Source organism: Oncorhynchus mykiss, chromosome 13 (genome assembly GCF_057628025.1).
Source record: "Oncorhynchus mykiss isolate SJ-2025 chromosome 13, ASM5762802v1, whole genome shotgun sequence".
Classification (NCBI taxonomy): Eukaryota; Metazoa; Chordata; class Actinopteri; order Salmoniformes; family Salmonidae; genus Oncorhynchus; species Oncorhynchus mykiss.
This window is the reverse complement of record NC_143034.1, coordinates 40,778,744-40,803,479: the sequence shown is the minus strand read 5'-3', so window position 1 is coordinate 40,803,479 and position 24,736 is coordinate 40,778,744. Positions and strand designations below refer to the sequence as shown.

General features: G+C 41.1%; 2 protein-coding genes across 2 annotated transcripts; one reads left to right on the top strand and one right to left on the bottom strand.

Moving 5' to 3' along the window:
* Positions 1 to 3,765: 3,765 nt before the first annotated feature.
* On the bottom strand, positions 3,766 to 5,230 carry LOC149978885 (GTPase IMAP family member 9-like). Its single transcript, XM_090194342.1, has 2 exons — positions 4,739 to 5,230; positions 3,766 to 4,440 (listed from the first exon to the last, which is right to left on the bottom strand). The coding sequence occupies exons 1-2, from the start codon at positions 5,228 to 5,230 to the stop codon at positions 3,850 to 3,852; spliced, it is 1,083 nt and encodes a 360-aa protein (XP_090050468.1). The 3' UTR covers positions 3,766 to 3,849.
* A 1,670-nt stretch (positions 5,231 to 6,900) lies between these two features.
* LOC110486126 (adenylosuccinate lyase) lies at positions 6,901 to 23,804 on the top strand. The gene is made up of 11 exons (XM_021557496.3): positions 6,901 to 7,113; positions 9,469 to 9,672; positions 11,826 to 11,870; positions 12,057 to 12,136; positions 18,096 to 18,314; positions 18,467 to 18,557; positions 18,696 to 18,765; positions 19,134 to 19,372; positions 21,646 to 21,735; positions 22,880 to 23,056; positions 23,326 to 23,804. Exons 1-11 carry the CDS (start codon positions 6,967 to 6,969, stop codon positions 23,410 to 23,412), a joined length of 1,449 nt encoding a protein of 482 aa, XP_021413171.2. The 5' UTR covers positions 6,901 to 6,966; the 3' UTR covers positions 23,413 to 23,804.
* Positions 23,805 to 24,736: the final 932 nt, after the last annotated feature.

The following is a 24,736-nucleotide window of genomic DNA, read 5'->3' as shown; positions in this document are numbered from 1 at the left end:
GGCAAAGATGAACGGAGCATAGTACATACAGATTATTGATGAAAACCTGCTCCAGAGCACTCAGGACCTCAGACTGGGGTGAAGGTTCACCTAACAACATGACCCTAAGCACACAACTAAGACAACGCAGGAATGGCTTCGTGACAAGTCTCTGATTTTCCATGAGTGGCTCAGCCAGAGCCCGGACTTGAACCCGATCAAACATCTCTGGAGAGACCTGAAAATAGCTGTGCAGCGACGCTCTCCATCCAACCTGACAGAGCTTGAGAGGATCTGCAGAGAAGAATGGGAGAAACTACCCAAATACAGGTGTGCCAGGCTTGTAGTGTCATACCCAAGAATACTTGAGGCTGTAATCACTGCCAAAGGTGTTTCAACAAAGCACTGAGTAAAGGGTCTGAATACTTATGTAAATGTGATATTTCAGTTTTTTGGTTTTATACATTTGCAAACATTTCTAAAACCTGTATTTGCTCTAACCAGGATAGAAAGAGGAGTGGGAGGCCCCGGTGCACAACTGAGCAAGAGGACAAGTACATTAGAGTGTCTCCCGCAAAACACCAGTCTCAACGTCAACAGTGAAGAGGTGACTCTGGGATGCTGGACTTCTGTTCTTTTGCCCATCTTAATATTTTATTTTTATTGGCCAGTCTGAGCTTTGTCTTTGCAATTCTGCCTAGAAGGCCAGCATCTCAGAGTCGCATCTTCACTGTTGATGTTGAGACTGGTGTTTTGCGGGTACTATTTAATGAAGCTGCCAGTTTAGGACTTGTGAGGTGTCTGTTTCTCAAACTAGGCACTATAATGTACTTGTCCTATTGTTCAGTTGTGCACCAGGGCCTCCCACTCTTCTTTCTATTCTGGTTAGAGCCCGTTTGCTCTGTTCTGTGAAGGGAGTAGTACAGTCGTGACCAAAAGTTTTGAGAATGACACAATATTAATTTTCACAAAGTCTGCTGCCTCAGTTTGTATGATGGCAATTTGCATATACTCCAGAATGTTATGAAGAGTGATAAGATGAATTGCAATTAATTGCAAAGTCCCTCTTTGCCATGCAAATTAACTGAATCCCCCCAAAACATTTCCACTGCATTTCAGCCCTGGCACAAAAGGACCAGCTGACATCATGTCAGTGATTCTCTCGTTAACACAGGTGTGAGTGTTGACGAGGACAAGGCTGGAGATCACTCTGTCATGCTGATTGAGTTCGAATAACAAACTGGAAGCTTCAAAAGGAGGGTGGTGCTTGGAATCATTGTTCTTCCTCTGTCAACCATGGTTACCTGCAAGGAAACACGTGCCACCATCATTGCTTTGCACAAAAGGGGCTTCACAGGCAAGGATATTGCTACCAGTAAGATTGCACCTAAATAAACCATTTATCGGATCATCAATAACTTCCAGGAGAGCTATTCAATTGTTGTGAAGAAGGCTTCAGGGCACCAAAGAAAGTCCAGCAAGCGCCAGGACCGTCTCCTAAAGTTTATTCAGCTGCGGGATCGGGGCACCACCAGTACAGAGCATGCTCAGGATTGGCAGCAGGCAGGTGTGAGTGCATCTGCACGCACAGTGAGGTGAAGACTTTTGGAGGATGGCCTGGTGTCAAGAAGGGCAGCAAAGAAGCCACTTCTCTCCAGGAAAAACATCAGGGACAGATTGATATTCTGCAAAAAGTACAGGGATTGGACTGCTGAGGACTGGGGTAAAGTCATTTTCTCTGATGAATCTCCTTTCCGATTGTTTGGGGCATCCGGAAAAAAGCTTGTCCGGAGAAGACAAGGTGAGCGCTACCATCAGTCCTATGTCATGCCAACAATAAAGCATCCTGAGACCATTCATGTGTGGGGTTGCTTCTCAGCCAAGGGAGTGGGCTCACTCACAATTGTGCCTAAGAACACAGCCATGAATAAATAATGGTACCAACACATCCTTCGAGAGCAACTTCTCCCAACCATCCAGGAACAGTTTGGTGACGAACATGCCTTTTCCAGCATGATGCAGCACCTTGCCATAAGGCAAAAGTGATAACTAAGTGGCTCGGGGAACAAAACATTGATATTTTGGGTCCATGGCCAGGAAACTCCCCAGAACTTAATCCTATTGAGAACTTGTGGTCAATCCTCAAGAGGCGGGTGGACGAACAAATACCAACAAATTCTGACAAACTCCAAACATTGATTATGCAAGAATGGGCTGCCATCAGTCAGGATGTGGCCCAGAAGTTAATTGACAGCATGCCAGGGCATATTGCAGAGGTCTTGAAAAAGAAGGGTCAACACTGCAAATATTGATTATTTGCATCAACTTAATGTAATTGTCAATTAAAACCTTTGAAACTTATGAAATGCTTGTAATTATACTTCAGCATTCCATAGTAACATCTGACAAAAATATCTAAAGACACTGAAGCAGCAAACTTTGTGGAAATTAATATTTGTGTCATTCTCAAAACTTTTGGCCACGACTGTACACTGCGTTGTACGAGATCTTCAGTTTCTTGGCAATTCCTCGCATGGAATAGCCTTCATTTCTCAGAACAAGAATAAACTGATGAGTTTCAGAAGAAAGTTCTTTGTTTCTGGCCATTTTGAGCATATAATCGAACCCACAATTGCTGACGCTTGTGGCGGAAGAATCAGAATTAGTTGTGTAACATAGATTATTAAGATGTCTTATGGTAATATGCTTATATGATATACTTGTTATTAGAATGTATCCCTTCGGACTCTGGTGTTGGCAGTTGCACTTCTTCCCTCAGCTGGGGCTCAGTCACCTGGGGCTCAGTCACCTGGGGCCCAGAGAGGGGAGAGGTCAGGCTTGTCTTTCACATGTCCCTGGTGCTATGCAGAATATCAGAAAGGGAAGAGGACAGGAGGGAACATTGTCTTCATATGTGAATGTGTCTTTACCTATACTAAACCATGTGAAGGGATGGCGTGATTAATGGGGAACCAATTACTGGTTTCCACAATGTGTGTGCACCAGTCCCTGGCTCCTTTGGCCTTGGGGGATGTTTGTGGTAGTGTCTGGAGTTTACAATTGATTTATGTCATTGGTCGAGTTGGTGTTTTTGTGCTATGAGTACCAGGAACGAGATCGGAACCTCGTCTTAGGGACCAAACTGAACGATAATTCATAGCGAATGCTATCTGGCTACGGGATACTCCTTTCTCATTTAAAAAGTCTCCCCTTGTGACTCATTCTATGTATCTGTTGTTCGTCATGTAGGTTGAAATGGGGTGTATCTTGTCTATAAAAGACCTTTGTACTTTTGTCTCACCACTCTCAACGGACCATTAGAAATGGTGAATCGTTGACAAGTCATTGCTATTGCAAGGATTTAGTTTAAGTATAACTCTGACTTGTGTGATAAGCTTGTCTCTCCTCATTTGATAGTAAAGAAATGAACCACCACACGCTCCAGATAGTCAACTAGTCTAAAGAAGGCCAGTTTTATTGCTTCTTTAATCAGGACAACAGTTTTCCGCTGTGCTAACATAATTTCAAAAGGGTTTTCTAATGATCAATTAGCCTTTTAAAATTATAAACTTGGATTAGCTAACACAATGGTGCCATTGGAACACACGAGTGAAGGTTGCTGGTAATGGGCATCTGTACGCCTATGTAGACGTTTCCAGGTACAATAGTCATTTACAACATTAACAATGTCTACATTGTATTTCTGATCAATTTGATGTCATTTTAATGGACAAAAAATGTGCTTTTCTTTCAAGAATAAGGACATTTCTAAGCGACCCCAAACTTTTGAACGGTAAGTGTTTGAATTTCATCCAGAAGTGAATTAATGACAGCAGGGAAAGAAGAGTGCTGTTCAGTATCATCTACTGTCTACTCACTCTGTATTGGCAAGAAGGCCTCATCACCGTTCTCTCTGATCATTTCCTCTATTTTGTCCAGCAGATCTGAGATGTTCCTTGTGTCCTTCCCCGGCATCTTGCTATCCACCACGTGATAATAGTTCCCACAGTATTCCAACAACCTGTGGAGCTTCCGCCCTCCCCTCTGAATATGCTCCTCGACGGGCGTTCGGCCCAGCCAATCCCCGCAGCTGAACAGCACCATAGTGTGGAGACACGCCATATCACCAAACAGGCCCTCCAGGTGGGCCTCCAGGGTCCGCCTCTTACGTGAAGTGAGGGTGGAGATGATGGGCAGCACCAGGAGAAGGGTGTGGGGGCCAGGCCGGAGGAGGGTGGCCCCTCGCTTTGACTCCTGTCTGACGTGTTTCGGGGTGCGTCTTATGGAGAACCAGTCCCAGCCGGGGGTGTCAACAATGGTGACCCTGCGTCCGGCCACCTCGGCCTGCCTCCTAAGGCTCTGCTCCGTCTCTGTCCCCGACTCAAAGTCCCGCCGGCCCAGGATGGTGTTCCCTACAGAACTTTTTCCCACTCCTTTCCACCCCAGCAAAAGGACCCTCAGCTCTGTGAGAGACAGAGAGAGATAGAAAGCTTTATAACGTGTAGGTTATTTATTCAAACCTTAATTAACTTTTATGAACTATTATGCCAAGTATACAAAACGTAGAAACACAGGTTATTTATTCAAACCTTAATGAACTTTTATGAACTTTTATGCTAAGTATACAAAACGTAGAAACACAGGTTATTTATTCAAACCTTAATGAACTTTTATGAATATTATGCCAAGTATACAAAACTCTGTAACAACGTTAACCGGTGTTATTAAATTAACCGTTGTTAAAAACTCTTTTAAGAACCCTTTTAGGTCCCAGGTAGAACCCTTTAGGGGTTCCAAGAGGCAGCCTCTGCCTCTTCCTCTCCTCCTCTCTCAACCGCCTCTCTTCCACCGCCTTCCTTGCCTGCTCCTCCTCTAGCAGAATCAGTTCGTTTACTGCAAAATACCAGCCATGGTTTTCCTTAACCTGCTCCTCTACCTTCTCCAGCAGCTCCTGAACTTGTGTGTTCACCGTGTTGTCATCCCCACTCTGCTGTGTGTTACTATCCAGGCCATGGTATCTGTTACCACACCTCTCCACCAGCCACTGAAGGGGCTCCCCAGCTGCAATGAACCCCTCTACGAACGTCCCCTCAGGAGGTAGCCGGTCAACCCCAGTGAAGAGCACCATGGTGAACCTCCAGGCCCCTCCTCCTAGATGACCCAGCTGCTTCTCTGCTGCCTTCCTGTGAAATTCAGTTCTGTTGGATGATATAGTAGATATAATAGCAAAAAAACAGTGAAAAAATGACATGGTGGATATACAGGTGCAGTTGGGCAGAGGGGGAATTAAAACATTAATTCGGAAGAATTGGAAAATGGGATGAAAGTAGCGAGGGCAGACATTTTTACAGTACAAGGAAATCTGTACAGGAGATAGTGTCATGTAATGGGATATGAAGGCAGGAAGTTATGTTGTATAGGATGAGATAAGGGCATACAGGATTTAACTCCTCTTTGAAGTTGATAGGGAAACATGGCAGTGAAGTCTGTAATGGCTGTATGGTAGAGGAAACGGTTGAGCGTGTATTATTATTTTGTGAAATGTATGATGTAGAAAGGGAGAGGTTGTTTGACACGGTCAGATAGGTTGGATGGGAATGGGGATTGGGTGGTATTTTGGGTGGGGGTGATGGGAGTAGTGAGGTTTGTAGGAAATTATTTTATTTTATTAGAAATGAAGGGTTAGCTAAGAGAATATAGCGCCATAGATAAGTTGTGACCGGCTTCACACTCCAGTACAGTAGGTGGCAGTGTATGCACCTGTCAGTTGGTTGCAAACCGACAATAAAAACTTAAAGAAGAAGACCCTGAAGTGTGTGGTTTCAGGGTGGGTGAAAACAGAGTTTGGTGTTGTGGAATCACTTAGGGTCTTGTGCTCTTGTGATAATTGTTTGTGTTTCTGCTGGTCAGAGGGAGAAGGCGCTCCACGGTGAACGAATGATTGCAAGAAACGGGAATAGTTTTGCACTCAAGAAAAGGGTGCTGTTGAAAGGAGTAATTACTGGGGTAGTAGTAAATGTAAAAGTTGACCAACTGAAGGGGAAGATTGCCAGTGTTTGTGATGCTTGTCATTTTGTGCGACACAAACAGGGTGGCGTGAGTGGTGAAGCAGAAGAGCCATTGCTTGTTCTTTTGAGTTTTGATGTTGAGTCTTTGCCGTACAAAGTGATATTAGGTTATCGTGTATGAGATTTTCTGCCGAATACATTACGCTGTTACAGGTGTCAAGCTTATGGGCATGTGGCAGCAGTGTGTTGGAGGGAGGTTTGTAGGTGTGAGAAGGGTGAAGAAGGGCATGAGACAAAGGAATGTGTAGCATTGGGGAAGGTAGTGGTATGTGTTAATTGTAGGGGTGCCCATGGGGCTGGGGATCAGAAATGTCCCGTGTGCGAGAGGAAGGTTGAGGTTTCCAGGGTTAGAGTAGTGCATAAGTTGTAATATGCTGAGGCAGTGAAGAATGTAGAGGAAGATGGGTCATGGGGGAGGGTTCCTGAGAGGAGTGGTGTGAGTAGTACCAGTACAGAGGGATAGGCCAACAAGTGATATATGTTTCAGTAAGATTGGATTTTTTTGCATTTATAGCAATGGTTATCAAGTCACAGAGAATGGAGGTTGTGGTGGCAGCTGCAGAGAGGTAATTTGGGTGTGCGAGACTTGACATCAGAAGAGTGACAGGGTGTGTTAAGTGGTGGTGTCCCATCCGTACAGGTTGTCAGCCTTAGTTAGGACTAAATAGATGTAAATAGTCGAGTAGGGTTGTGTTATTTCTTCTTATTATATATATAATCTTTTTTGTGAGTGTTGTTAGATGGTAGGGTATTTGTTTATTTATTTATTTTTTCAAGCAAAGTATAAGGGAGTTGTACTCCAGTCGAGTAGATGGCGGTAATGCAACATTTATTGAATTGCCAACCGCTGTTAAACCTCATCAAAGAAGATGAGGTTAAACCTGCGTGCTGCCTGAGGCTTGCAACACACGGTTCAGTCATGGACACATTTGGAGACGAATTTAATAAGTATCGTTCGCCGCTGGTGTCACGATATGCCAGCAAGGAAATGGCCTATAACTTCAGTGACAAGAAGAAATTCACAACGTGGAGAAAACTGTGGATCTATTTGGCCAAAGCGGAAAAGGTTTTGCCTCTAATTAGCCACTTAGCCAGCTAGCTGTAATATTGGCTAGTTATCGTGAATGAGCATGCATGTCATTGTGTGTTTCAGTAGCTATCGTTTTCCATATTTTTTTTGCACTTTTGCTACAAAATGAAGTCTATTTTAAGTTTGCGACCTTGAGAGATCCTTCTCAAGTTCCCTGCTCTAAATATAGGAGGACCTTATAGTAAATGAACAGCTTCAGAATATAACGTTACTATGTATTTGCCTTACAAGACAGAAGATGCAAACCAAACAAACTAGCTAGTAGGATGCAGTGTCTTGTGATAAACTGTGGAATATTGATGCGTGGTTGTGGATGTAACAATGCATGTAGTTATTCATCAACAGTACCCAGTTTTTGACAAAGTGAGGAAAGTGACTGGGATGGTTGGTAAAGTAAGTTACGCTAGTCAATCAACCCTGTAGAAGTCCTTCAGATGTATACCCCTATCTTCAATAATCTAGCCTATTTTTAACTTGACATCAGGGTTCCAAATCACTTTCAGCTAGTTCATTGACCCCACTGTTGGCCTACACTATTTGGAAACTGGATATAGATTTCCAGCTATTCCACATGATAAACAAACCTGCAAACAGTGAAACCTAGATAAGATTTGTCCAGCAAATACCTTTTTAAGAGCGAAACACTAGGCTATTTTTAAAGACAAAAATGACTTCCACTACTCTTCTAATTTACAGGGAGGCTGTGTGTTTGTAATTAACCTTACTATCAGACCCTCTGTCACATGCAACAGCTCATCTGATCTGTTAGTGGAGGGGAAATGGACTACACAAAGATAAGGATATAGGCAGGGCCTAGACTATGGGCAAAAAGTACAAAATACAGATACTTTATGATATTTTGTATCAAAATAAATTACAAAATTCTTGGACAAATATATAAGTAGCTGGCCCAAACAGCAAAAATATTCTCAGTAATGGTTTTTACATTGATTGTATTATGTTTTTGTTTACTTACCTTAGTTGAGCAAGTCTACTCTGGTAAGGGTGTCTGCTAAATCACCTACATGTATATGTGAAAATGAACTACAAAGCACACAGTGTATTGTTTCGGGCCAGAGCTATTAGAATAATACTCAGCATGCTTTGCAATTGTTACAATTTGTATATTTAGTTAATTTAGCAGCTGCTTTTAGAACACCCATAGTGCTATCAGACTTCTGATACCAAGGTGAAAGGTGGGCCACAATGTGAACCGCTATACAAAAATGGTATAGGAAAGAAAGTATTTTGAAAATACAATTTTCAGTATTTTGAAAATATAAAATACATTGGAGTGTAATTCAAATGACGAAATACTCAGAAGTAATTAAAATACGTATTTCAAATAGATGTAACAGAAATACTGCCTATGGGGCCTTTTAGAAGCTACACACACACAGCAGGGCTATGGTGGTGGAATCTGTCTCTTCTCACACTCGCTAGTCGCTATTATAGTCTTGTGCCCTCATGAAAATGAATGTACACACAGTGTTCCCGTACAAAATGTTGTTTAGTCAGATTTCAAATAGTAAGTTTGTCTCCAATGTCTCTCTGAAATCTGCTGGGGTGGGTTTGTGTCAAAAATAGCCAGGCCAAAATGTAATGGTAATAGGACACTAACCCCCTGAGAGTTAGCCTAGCCTCTTTACGCTCTTCACTCTCCTTCCTTGTCCTTGGCCCTAAATAACCCTTCTATGTTTTCAGATATGTAAGTTGCATGTGATTATTAGTGGAAACTCCACCACTGCACTGCTTCTAGCATACCTATCCAGATCCAAGTAAAAAACATTTAAGTATTACTAACGGCTAAGTGGAAGGAATGTCGCTCGCTATTGTCATTAACACAGGGCCAAACTCCTCTGCTCTGCTTACTCGAACAACATATTCTATTTTTCAATGGTTTTAAATAGACCTGCTACCATAATGAAGATTGTGCTGGAATAGTTTTCCTAGTTTCTGTGTGAGATATGGAGCGGAGCAAAGCAAAGCAACCACCTGTAGCTATCTGTTTGAAAGTGATCTGAAAATGTTGACCCACTTTCTGGACAGTTCCACCACACATCCCATTGACACAATTTTTATTAAATAGTACCATACAATGTGCAATTACTGCAATGTAGCAACAATGTTTCAGCTTAATAAAAGCCAGAGAACACTTGATAAAGTAGCTAGCGCTTACACTGAATGCATATCCTAGAGTATCAGTTAAAAACCTACAATGAAAAATTCTTACCACCAGCTCTAATTTTCTCTGCTCCTCTTGTCCTTCCTGTTGACCTCCAGGCTATTGGTCTGCTCCTTATAACGCCATCTCGTCCTCTTATTCTCCAGGCTCTTGGCCTGCCCGTCACCGAAGCCCAGGTAGCAGAGATGGAGAGCCACGCTGAGGACATCGACTTTGCCATGGCGGCAGAAGAGGAGAGCAAGCTGAGGCACGATGTCATGGCCCACGTCCACACTTTCGCCCACTGCTGCCCCACCGCTGCTCCCATCATCCACCTGGGTGCCACTTCCTGTTACGTGGGAGACAACACGGTAAGAGAAGCCCAATCCCAAATAGACCTCTAGATCTGAGATGGTTTGACAGGTGTAGGCATTGTTACTTAGCCTCTGGTGGACTAGGTGAAAGTTTCACCATATTGCTTATACCAATCAAATCCTCTTAGATCTCCACAAGTGCACAGGGCTTGGGTGTTAATTTGGGGTTGGGCCTTGAATTCTACATGCAACAGACTGCAGACAGTTACTTTTAGACCAAAAAGACCACGTTATTTTGGGATGAGTGTGCTTAATGGTTACGTTTGTTTCTCATGGGTATATCTTAGAGGTCGACCGATTAATCGGAATGGCCAATTTCAAGTTTTCATAACAATCGGTAATCTGCATTTTTAGACACTGATTATGGCCGATAACATTGCACTCCACGAGGAGACTGCGTTGCAGACTGACTACCTGTTATGCGAGTGCAGAAAAGAGCCATGGTAAGGTGCTAGCTAGCATTAAACTTATCTTATAAAAAACAGTCAATCTTAACATAATCACTAGTTAACTACACATGGTGGTTGATATTACTAGTTTATCTAGCTTGTCCTGCGTTGCATATAATAAATGCGGTGCCTGTTAATTTATCATTGAATCACAGCCTACTTCACCAAACGGGTGATTTTTAACAAGTGCATTCGTGAAAAAAGCACTGTCGTTGCACCAATGTGTACTTAACCATAAACATCAACGTCTTTCTTAAAATCAATACACAAGTATATATTTTTTAACCTGCATATTTAGTTAATATTGCCTGCTAACATTAATTTATTTTAACTAGGGAAATTCTGCCACTTCTCTTGCGTTCTGTGCAACAGAGTCAGGGTACATACAGCAGTTTGGGCTGCCTGGCTCGTTGCGAACTGTGTGAAGACCATTTCTTCCTAACAAAGACAGCCAACTTTAACAAAAGCCCATTTGCGAAAAAAGCACAATCATTGCACCAATGTACCTAACCCTAAACATCAATGTCTTTCTTAAAATGAATACACAGAAGTATATTTTTTTAAGCCTGCATATTTAGTTAAAAGAAATTCATGTAAGCAGGCAATATTAACTAGGCAAATTGTCACTTCTCTTGCATTCATTGCACGCAGAGTCTGGGTATATGCAACAGTTTGGGCCACCTGGCTCGTTGCAAACTAATTTGCTAGAATTTTCCAAAATTATGACAACATTGAAGGTTGTGCAATGTAACAGCAATATTTAGACTTATGGATGCCACCCGTTAGATAAAATACGGAACGATTCCGTATTTCACTGGAAGAATAAACCTTTTGTTTTCGAAATGATAGTTTCCGGATTTGACCATATTTATGACCTAAGGCTCGTATTTCTGTGTATTATTATAATTAAGTCTATCATTTGATAGCACAGTCTGACTGAGCGGTGGTAGGCAGCAGCAGGCTCGTAAGCAATCATTCAAACCGCACTTTCCTGCGTTTGCCAGCAGCTCTTCGCTGTTTATAACTTCAAGCATATCAACTCCAGAGATTAGGCTGGCAATATTAAAATACCTATTAGAACATCCAATAGTTAAAGGTATATGAAATACAAATGGTATAGAGAGAAATAGTCCTATAAATAACTACAACCTAAAACTTCTTACCTGGGAATATTGAAGACTCATGTTAACAGGAACCACCAGCTTTCATATGTTCTCATGTTCTGAGCAAGGAACTTAAACGTTAGCTTTTTTACATGGCACATATTGCACTTTTACTTTCTTCTCCAACATGGTTTTTGCATTATTTAAACCAAATTGAACATGTTTCATTATTTGAGACTAAATTGATTTTATTGATGTATTATATTAAGTTAAGTGTTCAATCAGTATTGTTGTAATTGTCATTATTACAAAAAAAAAATATATATATATATATATATATATATATATATATATATATATATATATATATATATATATATATATATATATATATATATATATATATATATATATATATATATATATATATATATATATATAAAAAAAAATCGGCCGATTAATCGGTATCAGCTTTTTTTGGTCCTCCAATAATCGGTATCGAAAAATCATAAACGGTTGACCTCTAGTGTGTGTATATAGATTTCTATGCATAAAGACTGAAATGCCTGCTGTTTTTTTCTTCTTTTTTTCCCTTTAGGATTTGATCATGCTTCGTGACGGTTTTGACATTCTCCTGCCGAAGGTAAGCTAGTGGTTATAGACCAGGGAGGATTAGTTGTACTACCCCCAGGCCTGCACTAGATACAGATAGTATGCTGTAAAGTTATGTGCAACTTTGTGTTGAAAATGTCTGAGAAAGTCAGCCAAGTATGATCCTGTATATCCCTCATCTCTTCCGTAAACTAAAAACAAGTTTCTGTCTTTATAGTTGGCCAGAGTGATCGACAGACTATCAAAATTTGCTGAAAAATACGCTGGTCTCCCCACCCTGGGTTTCACACATTACCAGTAAGTATGAACACCTCAGGAGGTTCTAACTGTTAACTCGAAATGACACAACGACAAGGTTCCAGTTCAACAAAGTTTACTATACCGTATGAACACACTATAAGGTAGCCATTCCACTCAAGGCTAGGTCCATCAACAACCAAACTTCCCGCGCAGGCACACTCTTGACAGATTGATAGTCCCGTAATAACAATCTTCCTCTGTTCTTTAAAGACAAATAAAACATCAACAGCATAATTAAATGTCCAAGTATTATTCAAGTTCCCCATTACAAATGGGTTGTGTGACAGTTTTTATTTGTATTACTCAAGCTGCCACTTTCCATTACTGAGAGCCTGCTCCTTTTTTAGTCACAGTCAGCAAGCTTTTCCTTCCTGCTTCTGTGGTCGACTACAGAATCCAGCAGATGAAGGAACAGCTTGCTGACAGAGAAAGTGGTATTCCACATACAGCAACCGTCATTGGACGAGCAGAAAAAGGAAAACACCAGAACTGGTCCAACTTGCAGTACTCTGAAACAGCTACACTTTCTGGTACAACAGGGTCAGCTGACCTGTCACTTGTAGATAATCTCAGAATTGAACCAGTGGAAAATCGAGAAACAGAAATATAGGAATACTTAAAACATGAACTTAACAATAACTTCTATATTAGTCCATGAGCGTAACCCTCAAATTTGGGCTGACGATCTCAGTGATTTTCTTCAAGGTCTATGTCTCTAGAGTTGGAAAATGTGTGGTAGCAGTACAGCAATGGTAGCTTTCTGTGTTATCACTCCTTAATTTCATCCCTCCATCCCATACATTTTCCCCATAGGGATTTTACCCTATGACAAACGTTGTCAGTATAGAACAAGTTATTGCTCACGTATGACCTTTAATCAAATATCATTGAAAAGCCTAGTTTCACAGCTATCCATCAAGTCAGTATTTAAGTGTTCAACAGAACCTTGACCCCTAGGGTACATATAATAATTACCTGTGTAAATTGCTTAAAAAAAGTAAACCCTGATACATTTCCATCTTTGTTTGACAAGTGGTTCTGAAATGCCATGAATTTACATTTCAAATTATATATAATATAACCAACTTTTGAAGCACCAGCTACAACTATTGTTTTAAAAATAGCCCATGTGATGGAGGCACCACATTTCACACACACTGCTGGAACAGGCTTTTAAAAAGATTTGTAGATGCAGGGACATCACAGGATTCAAGTATTAACTCCACAGAAGCCTTTTTCTAATATGGTCGCCGAATAACTCAATAGGGTCTTATTGGATCAATTTCGCATGATCATATCTGTATGAAATATAATTCTAATATATAATTCTAATATCATAAAATGATATTGATGTGAAAATTGAAAAAAAAAAATGAAAATTGATGTGGAATACACAACCAAATGAGCCAAGTGTGCAGATATAAAGATTATTCACAGCTTTTCGGGTACATTCTTACCACAATTCTGTCTGAATTGCTGATTTCTGAAGATGTCATCATCAATAATTGCAATATTTTATCTTCAAGCATGTAAAATGGATATGTACAAGTGAATAGTCCTGGATGTGAGCTGATTTTAAAATGATATTCAATCTTATCCTATTAACTATTGGTAATGTCCTTTCAGAACCACTTGTCAAACAAAGATGAAAATGTATGTATTAGCAATTTATACAGGTATTTGTGATATGTACCCTAGAGGTCAAAGGTCAAGGTTATGTTCACCTGGGGGAGATTGGTATCTGAGCGTTTCAATGATATAATTGAAGGTGAGCATATAACATGTTGTGTACTGACATTGTTGTATACTGACACCTTTCCAACTCTAGATATATATATATATATATATATATGTCCCTAGAGTTGGAAAGGTGTCAGTATACAACAATGTCAGTACACAACATGTTATATGCTCACCTTCAATTATATCATTGAAACGCTCAGATACCTATGTATGTATGTATGTATGTATGTATGTGTGTGTGTATATATATATATATATATATATATATATATATATATATATATATATATATATATATATATATATATATATATATATATATATATATATATATATATATAAATATAAATAAAAAACTAGGCAAGTCAGTTAAGAACATATTCTTACTTACAACGACGGCCTACATGGACTTTCAAGGAAATCAAATCACTTTATTTGTCACATGCGCCGAATAAAACCAGTCTAGACCTTACTGTGAAATGCTTACTTACAAGCCCTTAACCAACAGTGCAGTTCAAGAAGAGTTAATAAAATATTTACCAAATAAACTAAAGTAAAAAGTAACACAATAAAATAACAATAATGAGGCTATGTACCGGGGTACTGGCACCCGTGTACGGGGGTACAGGTTAGTTGAGGTCATGTGTACATGTAGGTAGGGGTGAAGTGACTATGCATAGATAATAAACAGCGAGTAGCAGCAGGGTTTGTCATGAAGAGGGCTTCACGACTGTCTTGGTGTGTTTGGACCATGATAGTTCGTTGGTGATGTGGACACCAAGGAACTTAACTCTCCACCTGCTCCACTACAGCCCCGCCGATGTTAATGGGGGCCTGTTTGGCCTGCCTTTTCCTGTAGTCCACGATCGGCTCCTTTGTCTTGCTCACATTGAGGGAGAGGTTGTTGTCCTGGCACTACACTGCCAGTTCTCTGACCTCCTTCCTATGGGCTGTCTCATCGCTGTCTGTGATCAGGGCAATCACTGTTGTGTCGTCAGCATACTTAATGATGGTGTTGGAGTCATGTTTTGGCCACGCAGTTGTGGGAGTACAGGAGGGGACTTAGTACACACCCCTGAGGGGCGACAGTGTTGAGGATCAGCGTGGTAGACTTTTTGTGGCCTACCCTTACCACCTGGGGGTGGCCTGTCATGAAGAACAGGATCCAGTTGCAAAGGGAGGTGTTTAGTCCCAGGGACCTTAGCTTAGTGATGAGCTTCGTGGGCACTATGGTCAATGAACAGCATTCTCACATAGGTGTTCCTTTTGTCCAGGTGGGAAAGGGCAGTGTGGAGTGCGATTGAGACTGCGTCATCTGTGGATTTGTTGGGGCGGTATGCGAATTAGTGGGTCTAGGGTATCCAGGAGGATGCTGTTGATGTGAGCCATGCTCAGCCTTTCAAAGTACTTCATGGCTACTGACGTGAGTGCTACTGGGCGGTAATCATTTAGGCAGGTTACCTTCGCTTCCTTGGGCACAGAGACTATGGTGGTCTGCTTGAAACATGTAGGTATTGCAGACTCGGTCAGGGAGAGATTGAAAATGTCAGTGAAGACACTTGCCAGTTGGTCCGCGCATGCTTTGAGTAAATGTCCTGGTAATCTGTCTGGCCCTGCATCTTTGTGAATGGTGACGTGTTTAAAGGTCTTGCTCACATCAGTAACCGAGAGCGTTATCACACAGTCATCCAGAACAGCTGGTGCTCTCATGCATGCTTCAGTCTTACTTGCCTCGAGGCAAGCATAAAAGTCATTTAGCTCATCTGGTAGGCTTGCGTGACTGGGCAGCTCACATCTGGATTTCCCTTTTGTAGTCCTTAATAGTTTATGCCCTGCTACATCCGACGAGTAGGATTCTTAGCGGGATTTTTTGTAAGTGTCCGGATTAGTGCCCTGCTCCTTGAAAGTGGCAGCTCTAGCCTTTAGCTCGATGCGGATGTTGCCTGTTTGGGATATGTACGTACGGTCACTGTGGGGACAACGTCGTTGACTCACTTATTGATGAAGGCGATGACTTAGGTGGTATACTCCTCAGTGCCATTGGATGAATCCCGGAACATATTCCAGTCTGTGCTAGCAAAACAGTCCTGTAGTGTAGCATCCGTGTCATCTGACCACTTCCGTATTGAGCGAGTCACTGGTACTTCCTGCTTTAGTTTTTGCTTGTAAGCAGGAATCAGGAGGATAGAATTATGGTCAGATTTTTCCAAATGGAGGGCGGGAGAGAGCTTTGTATACATCTGTGTGTGGAATAAAATCACTATGAGACATTGTCAGCCTAAGTGAGCCTGACCAACCCCCCCGGCTCATGGACTATGTGCCATTGTGGATATATCCCATTTGTCTATGAACACTTATGTTCCTCTCAGATTAAAGAGTGATGTATTCAGTGCTTCTGAGTCCACTTTTATCTCTCTGCCTTATTTCTTTCTGTTTTATTTTTATATGAATCTTTATTTTTCCCCTCCACATTTGATTTGAACTTTTCTTCTCCTCTCACCATTTATATATTTTTCCACCTCTCTCTCGTTTTCTTTTCATCTTTATCGCTATCATAAATTCATATACAGTGCCTTGCGAAAGTATTCGGCCCCCTTGAACTTTGCAACCTTTTGCCACATTTCAGGCTTCAAACATAAAGATATAAAACTGTATTTTTTTGTGAAGAATCAACAACAAGTGGGACACAATCATGAAATGGAACGACATTTATTGGATATTTCAAACTTTTTTAACAAATCAAAAACTGAAAAATTGGGCGTGCAAAATTATTCAGCCCCTTTACTTTCAGTGCAGCAAACTCTCTCCATAAGTTCAGTGAGGATCTCTGAATGATCCAATGTTGACCTAAATGACTAATGATGATAAATACAATCCACCTGTGTGTAATCAAGTCTCCGTATAAATGCACCTGCACTGTGATAGTCTCAGAGGTCCGTTAAAAGCGCAGAGAGCATCATGAAGAACAAGGAACACACCAGGCAGGTCCGAGATACTGTTGTGAAGAAGTTTAAAGCTGGATTTGGATACAAAAAGATTTCCCAAGCTTTAAACATCCCAAGGAGCACTGTGCAAGCGATAATATTGAAATGGAAGGAGTATCAGACCACTGCAAATCTACCAAGACCTGGCCGTCCCTCTAAACTTTCAGCTCATACAAGGAAAAGAGTGATCAGAGATGCAGCCAAGAGGCCCATGATCACTCTGGATGAACTGCAGAGATCTACAGCTGAGGTGGGAGACTCTGTCCATAGGACAACAATCAGTTGTATATTGCACAAATCTGGCCTTTATGGAAGAGTGGCAAGAAGAAAGCAATTTCTTAAAGATATCCATAAAAAGTGGTGTTTGAAGTTTGCCACAAGCCACCTGGGAGACACACCAAACATGTGGAAGAAGGTGCTCTGGTCAGATGAAACCAAAATTGAACTTTTTGGCAACAATGCAAAACGTTATGTTTGGCGCAAAAGCAACACAGCTGAACACACCATCCCCACTGTCAAACATGGTGGCGGCAGCATCATGGTTTGGGCCTGCTTTTCTTCAGCAGGGACAGGGAAGATGGTTAAAATTGATGGGAAGATGGATGGAGCCAAATACAGGACCATTCTGGAAGAAAACCTGATGGAGTCTGCAAAAGACCTGAGACTGGGACGGAGATTTGTCTTCCAACAAGACAATGATCCAAAACATAAAGCAAAATCTACAATGGAATGGTTCAAAAATAAACATATCCAGGTGTTAGAATGGCCAAGTCAAAGTCCAGACCTGAATCCAATCGAGAATCTGTGGAAAGAACTGAAAACTGCTGTTCACAAATGCTCTCCATCCAACCTCACTGAGCTCGAGCTGTTTTGCAAGGAGGAATGGGAAAAAATGTCAGTCTCTCGATGTGCAAAACTGATAGAGACATACCCCAAGCGACTTACAGCTGTAATCGCAGCAAAAGGTGGCGCTACAAAGTATTAACTTAAGGGGGCTGAATAATTTTGCACGCCCAATTTTTCAGTTTTTGATTTGTTAAAAAAGTTTGAAATATCCAATAAATGTCGTTCCACTTCATGATTGTGTCCCACTTGTTGTTGATTCTTCACAAAAAAATACAGTTTTATATCTTTATGTTTGAAGCCTGAAATGTGGCAAAAGGTCGCAAAGTTCAAGGGGGCCGAATACTTTCGCAAGGCACTGTATATAACCTACCTACCTCTACCAGGCCGGCCCAGTTGACCACAGTGGGTAAGAGAGCATGTCTGTGGCTCCAGGACCTGGCCATGGACATGCGGAACCTTCAGCGCGCCCGCGAAGACCTGCGTTTCCGGGGTGTGAAGGGTACTACGGGCACCCAGGCCAGCTTTCTGCAGCTCTTCCAGGGGGACCATGATAAGGTGGAGGATCTGGACAGAATGGTCACGGAGATGGCAGGCTTCAAAAAGTGAGTTAAATGTATACTTTTATGTCAACAGTCTCTTGAGTTTCCTATTTGCCACACGTTTTGTCATTTTGAGCACAAGCAAATCCCTGAAATACCTTTTCTTTTCTTTTTTTTCTTTTTTGTCTTCAATCCTGTACATTTTTTCCTCCCAGGGCTTACATGGTGACTGGACAGACGTACAGTCGTAAGGTAGACATCGACTCCCTCTCTCCCCTGGCCAGCATGGGAGCCACCGTCCACAAGGTTGGGATGAGATTTGACTGGACATCAGTTTGTTATTCTTACTACCGTAAATCACAAGTCTGTCTATGGAGAAACAATGCCTCCTGGTGGTCTTTGACAGTAGTGGAATGACCCACAGGTAATGTATCTCTTCCTCAGATCTGCACTGACATTCGCCTGCTGGCTAACCTTAAAGAGATTGAGGAGCCTTTTGAAAAGGAGCAGATTGGTGAGTCATAAGAAGGAAATTGGTCCACTTCCTACCCAGGTATAAAGGTATCTAATCCCAAAACTAGGGTTGATTTCCTTTGCATGTCCTTGATTCCTCACACCCTCTCTCCTTACCTCTCAAAGCAGATTGGAGCAAAATATCAGAAGAACCTTCACCTCTGATCTTCTGCTCCAATGTACTTTGAGAAAGAGGCAAGGAGAGAATCAATAAAATACAATTGAGTTTTAGCCCTAGATTTCACTTTGATTTAAGGCACCAACTGGTAAACCATCCTGATGTTTCAGAGTTAACAGCTAGTTTAAGTTATTTCCTAAATGCCAACCCATTGTTACTTGTCTGGGTCCCTCTGACTGCCTCTCCCCCAGGCTCCAGTGCCATGCCCTACAAGAGGAACCCAATGCGTTGTGAGCGTTGTTGTAGTCTGGCCCGCCACCTGATAGCGCTGCTCGCTGACCCCCTCCAGACCGCCTCTGTCCAGTGGCTGGAAAGAACACTGGATGACAGTGCCAATAGGAGAATCTCTCTCCCTGAGTCTTTCCTTACCGCTGACATCATCCTCAGCACCCTGCAGAACATCACCGAAGGCCTGGTGGTCTACCCCAAGGTAAATTCGTTGAATTTATTAGATAATTAGAAGTAGTAGGCTTGTCCAGACAGAAATGATTGAGGATAAAAAACACAATAAACCAGGAGGCTAATTTCTATTGTTGTCCTCATAAGGTGTTATCACCACCATTTTAAACCTTGTCATTTCATGAGTAATGCACACACAACTGCACTTATCCCACAGTACGTCTGTTGGCACATCACAGAGGAACAACATTCAACTCAAACGGTCTTGTATGTTATGTAGGGGTGTAACGGTTGTGTGTGGGAGAGAGAGCGCTCCTCCTCCTCCATCATCATTTAAATCTCCAGTTTGGCAACATTTTGGCTTCCCAGTAGACGCAAAAATGTATTTAACTTCGGAGGAAATCAACTAAATGTATTGAATTTATTAGAACATTAATTAATTTGCCCAAGATGATGATAAGACATGAACAAAATGTCATTTGTATTTTTCCTTTAACTTTCTGAAGAGGTAATGGAGCGAGAATGCCCCTGTCTGTGTATAGCTGTACACAATGATGCTAATGACAACTGTCTTCTGGTAGATGGAAAGTCTTTCCCATAAACCTTCTCAATGAAATGTTAACCATAAAGTAATCTATGGACAGTGCCTTTGGAAAGTATTCAGACCCCTTGACTTTTTCCATATTTTGGTACGTTGCAGCCTTATTCTAAAATGGATTAAATAAAATCCTCAGCAATCCACAACAATACCCCATAATGACAAAGAGAGAACAGGTTTTTAGAAATGTTTGCATATGTATTAAAATTAAAAACCGCTGCCTTATTTACATAAGTATTCAGACCCTTTGCTATGAGACTCCAAATTGAGCTCAGGTGCATCCTGTTTCCATTGATCATCCTTGAGATGTTTTTACAACTTGATTGGAGGCCACCTGTGGTAAATTTAATTGACTGGACATGATTTGGAAAGGCACACACCTATCAATATAAGGTCCCACAGTTGACAGTGCATGTCAGAGCAAAAATCCAGCCATGAGGTCGAAGGAATTGTCAATAGAGCTCTGAAACAGGATTGTGTCGAGGCACAAATCTGGGGAAGGGTACCAAAATATTTCTGCAGCATTGAAGGTCCCCAAGAACACAGTTGCCTCCATCATTCTTAAATGGAAGAAGTTTGGAACCACCAAGACTCTTTCTAGAGCTGGCTGACCGGCCAAACTGAGCAATCGGGGAGAAGGGCCTTGGTCAGGGAGGTGACCAAGAACCAGATTGTCACTGACAGAGCTCTAGAGTTCCTCTGTGAAGATGGGAGAACCTTCCAACCTTCTTTTTTTGGACAGCAGTGGCTTCTTCTGTGGTGTCCTCCCATGAACACCATTCTTGTTTAGTGTTTTACGTATCGTAGACTCGTCAACAGAGATGTTAGCATGTTCCAGAGATTTCTGGATGTCTTTAGTTGACACTCTAGGAATCTTCTTAACCTCATTGAGCATTCTTCGCAGTGCTCTTGCAGTCATCGATGCATGACGGCCACTCCTAGGGAGAGAGCAACAGTGCTGAACTTTCTCCATTTATAGACATTTTGTCTTACCGTGGACTGATAAACATCAAGGCTTTTAGAGATACTTTTTTGACCCTTTCCAGCTTTATGCAAGTCAACAATTCTTAATCTTAGGTCTTCTTGATCTATTTCGTTCGAGGCATTTTTCACATCAGGCAATGCTTCTTGTGAATAGACAACTCAAATTTTGTAATATTTTTTATATAGGGCAAGGCAGCTCTAACCAACATCTCCAATCTCGTCTCATTGATTGGACTCCAGGTTAGCTGACTCCAATTAGCTTTTGGAGAAGTCATTAGCCTAGGGGTTCACATACTTTTTTCCAACCTACACAATGTATAAATTATGTATTCATATAGACAATAAAAATACAATAATTTGTGTGTTAGTTTAAGCACATTTTGTCTATTGTTGTGATTTAGATGAAGATCAGATCAAATTTGATGACCAATTTATGTAGAAATCCAGGTAATTCCAAACGGTTCACATAATTTTTCTTGCCAGTGTATATGATCTATTCCTGGGTTAGTTTTGCATATTTTGCCCAAACTAAAATTAATTACAGTAACTTGGCCATTAATTTTCCTACTGTACCGAAACTAAACCGTGACCGCAATACGTACCGAAACCTGGATTTGGTGAACCGTTACACCCCTAATGATATGTATCCCTTTCTCGTCTCTATAATTTTCATCTATCTCTTTCCCTCTCGCTTTCTCTCATCCTCTCGCTCTCTCTGTCAGGTGATTGAGAGACACATCCATCATGAGCTTCCCTTCATGGCTACAGAGAACATAATCATGGCTATGGTGAAGGCTGGAGGCAACAGACAGGTACGCACCCTTCTAGTACAGCATGACACCACAACTTATTAGAACAGAACGTATTTCTCAGACTCCACGTTGCATAATTAGTCGCACATTGCATAATTAGTGTAGCACACCTATTCCTCCATCAGTTTTTAAAATATAATTTAGCTGTGGTGGCGAGTGGGGATGCAGACCCTAATGAGTTTTCTGTTACATGTGCATTTTATACATTGGAGCAATTGGAGCAGGGTGAGCAGAGTTGATACATTGTGTCATTTCATCACCTGGTATAACCAAGAGCACAGGCCAGTCTGAGTAGGCTTTTCAGTTGCAAGTTCGCTGTCATGTAGCCTCTGAGTGACATAGCGGAACAATGAAGCACCATTTCTCGACAGGCATGCTTGCAGCTTTACAGCAAAGAAAATGGTTCGTCTCTAGCTTAAGAGGTTAATAAAATATGACCTTTTTTCTTCCGGTGCGATTTCATGCACATTTGAGAAATTCACAAACCATGAGTCCCTTTTTAAACTAATCCTAGGTTGCTAATTATTAGTTTGATAACAAACGATGTTGTTCAGTCATGTTCTTAGGGCTGCAATCCCGTTAACGGGATCGATATGACAACAGCCAGTGAAAGTGCAGGGCGCCAAATTCAAAACAACAGAAATCTCATAATTAAAATTCCTCAAACATACATGTATCTTATACCGTTTTAAAGGTAATCGTGTTGTTAATCCCACCACAGTGTCCGATTTTCAAATAGGCTTTACAGCGAAAGCACCACAAATGATTGTTAGGTGACCGCCAACTCACAGAAAAACCCAGCCATTTTTCCAGCCAAAGAGGAGTCACAAAAAGCACAAATAGAGATAAAAATGTATCACTAACTGCTGATGAAACTGTGGGTTTGCACAACCAAATAATTTCTGCACAAACAGTCTTAGGGAAGCTCTATGCGAAGATGTGTTGCGCTGCATGTGGCATATGGTGGTCACACCAGAAACTGACTGGTTTTCTGATCCACTCTACATCTGTGGCCAACAGATGCGTATCTGTATTCTCAGTCAAAGTCTTTGAAATTGTTGCATGTTGCATTTGTAATTTATGTTCAGTTTATTATTGTGTAATCACACAGTAACAGTTTCTCGTATTTGTGTTCTTTCACCAGGACTGCCACGAGAAGATCCGTGTGTTGTCCCAGCAGGCTGCAACTGTGGTCAAACAGGAGGGGGGGGACAATGACCTTTTGGCCAGGGTCCAGGCTGACCCCTACTTCGCCCCTATCCTGGGCCATCTAGACAACATCCTGGACCCCAAGACCTTCATCGGCCGCGCCCCCCAACAGGTACTATACAGAACACCTGTTATCTTTGTTTTTCTCAACTTTGCCTCAGAGTTTTGTAATATCATTTTAAAATACCTGTAGTTAAACAGAAAATAATATCCAGCACACTGAGGATCTTGGTACAGATTTAATGGTGGCAAAAAGATCCATTCAATCTGTTGAGAATCAGAATCACGTGCTGTTTTGTATTTATTACATTATACAAGCTTTTCTTCATGTATCTATAGTTGATGCAACCTAACTCATCATTCTCTCTCTCACTCACTCAGGTGGCGAGGTTTCTCTCTGAGGAGGTACGCCCTCTGCTGGAACCTTACAAGGCCGAGATTGACGTCAAGATCGAGCTGGAGCTCTAAAATGGGGGACAATCCTGACCTGTAAAACGACTAGCCAAAATACTAAAACCCACCCTTAATTTAACCCTGACTTAATTTAAACCAATTCTGAAATATTGTTTAGCAAGTTAGGAGTGGCCTTCTCACTAAAACAAACACATACTGTTACACACCAAAATAAACCTCATGACTGACATTGCATGCTTTACTGTACGACAATAAAAGACTGAAATCAGAAGTCAGTGAGTTTGTAATGATGTAATGTGAAACTAGCAGAGTTAGAACATATACATATGAAATCTCTGAAATATTTCAGGCCCCACGTCTATATATTTCATACTGTTCCAAAACTGTATTTTCCTAACTTAATGTATGATTCACTAAGCAAAAAATAAACATTGTTGTTAATGAAATTCCTTGTTACCTATTTGAGGCACAGTAAACCTTTTAGACTAAAGGACCCAGCTTCCTCTTCAAATGGTTGGGATCAAAGGTCCTTTGTCCCACCAGTCTTTATTACCAAGAGTGTCATCGTATGAAGTTGATAATATTGGTTCAGTGGAACCATTATTACACTCATTTATTGCTTTTTATTTGAATGATCTAATACTCAACAGCAGACGCCCTGTTACAGCTTTCAGTCTGGAGAGAAAGAAGACTATAAGAAGACTATGTCCTGTGTTTGATATACTTTGGTTTCACTATGTTTGTGGATGTACAATATGAATTATGTATGACAGAGTTTATATTTAGAAAATAGGTACCTGAAATGGAAAGAAAGGGTAGTGTAGAGTGTGAGAACGAGGTGTGCAGAGGAAGCCCACAGCTTGTACAGTATGTTACTGGCAAGCAAGTAGTTGTAAATAAAAAAAATATTGTTGGCCACGCTGTTACCGTAATGTCTTGCATAGCAAACCCCTTCAAAAATGTACTTAAAAAAAGTATTATTTTAAGTAGAATAGTTACACATTCTAAAAATAATAGGTTTATTGTATATAGCGCTTTTCATTACAAAGATAATTTCAAATACGCTTTAAAAATAATACATTTAGGGTTCTGGCAGTAGCAAGTGATGGTGTTCCACTGCTGATGGGGTGTTTAGGCAGTTTAGGCGTATCTGTCTAAACCCAAATTCCCCAGTTCCACTGACTTGGGCATGATCTGATGCTCAAACATGGGCTATGTCCTTACCCTTTTTATTCAATGTGATTCGTGGCAACTTTATTTGAATTAATCAAAACACTGCCATGGTCAAAATCACTATCGGGTCACATCTTCACACCTCAATCAATACCGTCATCTTCGTACCAATCTTCATTATCACCGTTATAATAATATAAAATAT